General features: G+C 37.5%; 1 protein-coding gene across 1 annotated transcript in view; it reads left to right on the top strand.

Annotated features, from left to right (window-relative positions):
- Positions 1–2,536: 2,536 nt before the first annotated feature.
- The window catches only part of LOC308163557 (ATP-dependent DNA helicase DDX11-like), a gene marked incomplete at its 3' end in the record, with an annotated part of 18,222 nt that continues 18,021 nt past the window's right edge, over positions 2,537–2,737 (top strand). The window contains exon 1 of the mRNA XM_080537729.1: positions 2,537–2,617. Within this exon, the coding sequence (XP_080393855.1) occupies positions 2,552–2,617 (66 nt within the window). The 5' untranslated portion in view covers positions 2,537–2,551. The remainder of the gene's footprint in view (positions 2,618–2,737) is intronic.

Below are 2,737 nucleotides of genomic sequence, written 5' to 3'. Positions count from 1 at the left end.
AATATTGCTCTATTGCTCTATTTAAAAAAAGGTTTACATTATTTTTAATGAAAAAGTATTAGAACGGATGATACTGAAATATATGTATTAATTAATTGGATTATATAATGTAAGCATAATTGTTAAGTATAAACAGGGGTAGGACAGGCTTCTTCCTACTCCTTTTCAAACAATTGATAGGACTGTACTCTACATATTAGTTATTTGTTATTTTTATTTTTAAATCATGTTCGAAATAAAGATTAGTCATTCATTCATATGCATTATATGACTGTAACTTGTGCATGACTGTAACTAATATGTTTTGGTAAACAGCTAAAATAACACAAATTCTGTCTGTGACCAAATATAGGCCTAACTGTAGAATCCATTGCTGGAAATGTGTTCATTTGGTTTCGTTTCCACCGTAGTAAGGCGATGACGTAGTCTATGCAAATATGCAGGCGCGGTATGATGACGCGTTCCAACCACTCTCCATCACGTTTCCGGGTGATAGATTTGATGTCTGCAGCTGGATATACTTGGATCCGAGCCGCATCGCCGCATCCGGCCAACAAGAGTCTGGCTGTGTTCGAAATGGTATACTAGCATACTGCATACTAGCATACTCAATGAGTATATACTGCATACTAGCATACTCAATGAGTATATACTGCATACTAGCATACTCAATGAGTATATACTGCATACTAGCATACTCAATGAGTATATACTGCATACTAGCATACTCAATGAGTATATACTGCATACTAGCATACTCAATGAGTATAAACTGCATACTAGCATACTCAATTAGTATATACTGCATACTAGCATACTCAATGAGTATATACTGCATACTAGCAGGAGGGAGGGGATGAGACTGCTAAGCTGCGAGCAGCGTGAATGGTTGTTGGTTTAGGGACCGTCGCGATAAGGCAAGGCAAGGCAAGGCAAGTTTATTTGTATAGCACATTTCATACAACAGGGGCAATTCAAAGTGCTTTACATGCATTATTTAAAAATACAGCAAGAGGAGCATAAGAAAATAAAAATTACAATGAATAAAAGCAAATATAAGAAGTAAATAGATAAAACATTTAAAAAGACAATAGTTAATGGAAAAAAGACATTGATAGAAGTGTTTGTGTTTAATCATAACTGGTGCAAAACATGAAGGTTTTTAGCTTAGATTTAAATATTTTAAGGGTTTAAGGACTCCACTGGTTAGCTGAAATGAAAAGATTTGACCTGGCAAAAAATAATTTATTTATCATTCATATGATTAATACGATTGAGATTGTGTGTCTTCATGTTAGGTTTTATCCTGATGGTTTTACAGTTTGTTTGTTTTTTTGGAGAAGATAGAGCATGGCGTTTGAACGGACAAGCGTAGGTTCCGATTTAGTCTGCGCTTTAGTTTCGAGTAACACACTTTATAGCAAACCCCTCATGGCGTTTCTGTCTACAGGCTCACCCATTGGTCAGTTTTCCCAAACAGCTTGGCGCGTTTGTTGAAGCAGGAACTGCAACGAAAACAGACCCTTCATCGGTGAGTGTTGAAAAGTGTAGGTCCTCGGCCGATCTCCTATTTGGGTGCATGGCTTGTTTTCTATGTCAATCAAGTGACATGTGCAACTAGAAAAGGTGAATGTTCTTAAGAATTCGTGGGCTTGTTTATAGTTTTATGTTAGTAGCTCGTTGGAAGTTGGGGTGTCGTGTCGTGTCCCCTTGTTATTGTCCGTGTTATTGTCAGACAGTGTCCCCCCCCCTCTAAGTGGTTTTAAATGATATCTAAGGAATAAAACATTGAATGGATGATGGCTTACTTACATGTCACCATTGCATTCCAAGTGTTTTAATGTCTTTTTAAGAATATTTGATCAAATACAGCAAAATCAACCACAATTTATGACTTGAATGATGTAAGATTACAGATGCAATGCATAATATGTCATCTATCTACACGCATCAGCAACGTCATGGTGTATTGCATATTTTGTATTGCATATTTTTTGATGGATTGCACATAGGCAATACATCATTATATTCATACAGTCAATATAAAGTTCATAGGAGTATCCAAATGATTTACAAAACTGTGATGAACAAGGGTATAACATAATTAATAATCATTACTGAAGTAGTAATTAATAATAATTGAGGAATATAACATTCATATTCATGGTATCATCAATATCCATAATTAGTCATCATGAAACTTGACAACATGAAGCTTTGGAGGACCAAGTGTAAGCCAGTATCATTTGTTATTTTTCAATACATTTAATTAGATCACTCTTAAAAACACAATTTCTGTCAGATCAGGAACACTATCTGACATGGGAACACTATCTGACACGACACCGATGTGAATAGAATCACTCAGTCAGAGAGTCTTAAGTACCGGTTGCTCATTGGTCCTGGATCATTGCTTTAAATTGTTAATGTTTGTTCTACTTATTTCTACTCCCATCTCCAGGACCGTGACGCAGGGATGGAGCCCGAGGGGGCGAAGTCGAACCCCCAGTTTCCCTTCCCGTTCCAGCCCTACCCCATACAGGAACAGTTCATGCACTCTCTGTATGATGTCCTCGAGCAAGGCAAAGTTGGCATCTTCGAGAGCCCTACAGGAACGGTGTGTGTGTGTGTGTGTGTGTGTGTGTGTGTGTGTGTGTGTGTGTGTGTGTGGAATGGATGTTTGCTGCAAGGCAATTAAGCGTCTCTCGGGTCTCTCTCTCTCTCTCTCTCTCTCTCT

The sequence above is a fragment of the Nansenia antarctica genome (assembly GCF_963989245.1).
Source record: "Nansenia antarctica genome assembly, chromosome: 8".
Taxonomy (NCBI): Eukaryota; Metazoa; Chordata; class Actinopteri; order Argentiniformes; family Microstomatidae; genus Nansenia; species Nansenia antarctica.
The sequence above is the reverse complement of the archived record's forward strand: the minus strand, read 5'-3'. Positions and strand labels throughout refer to the sequence as shown.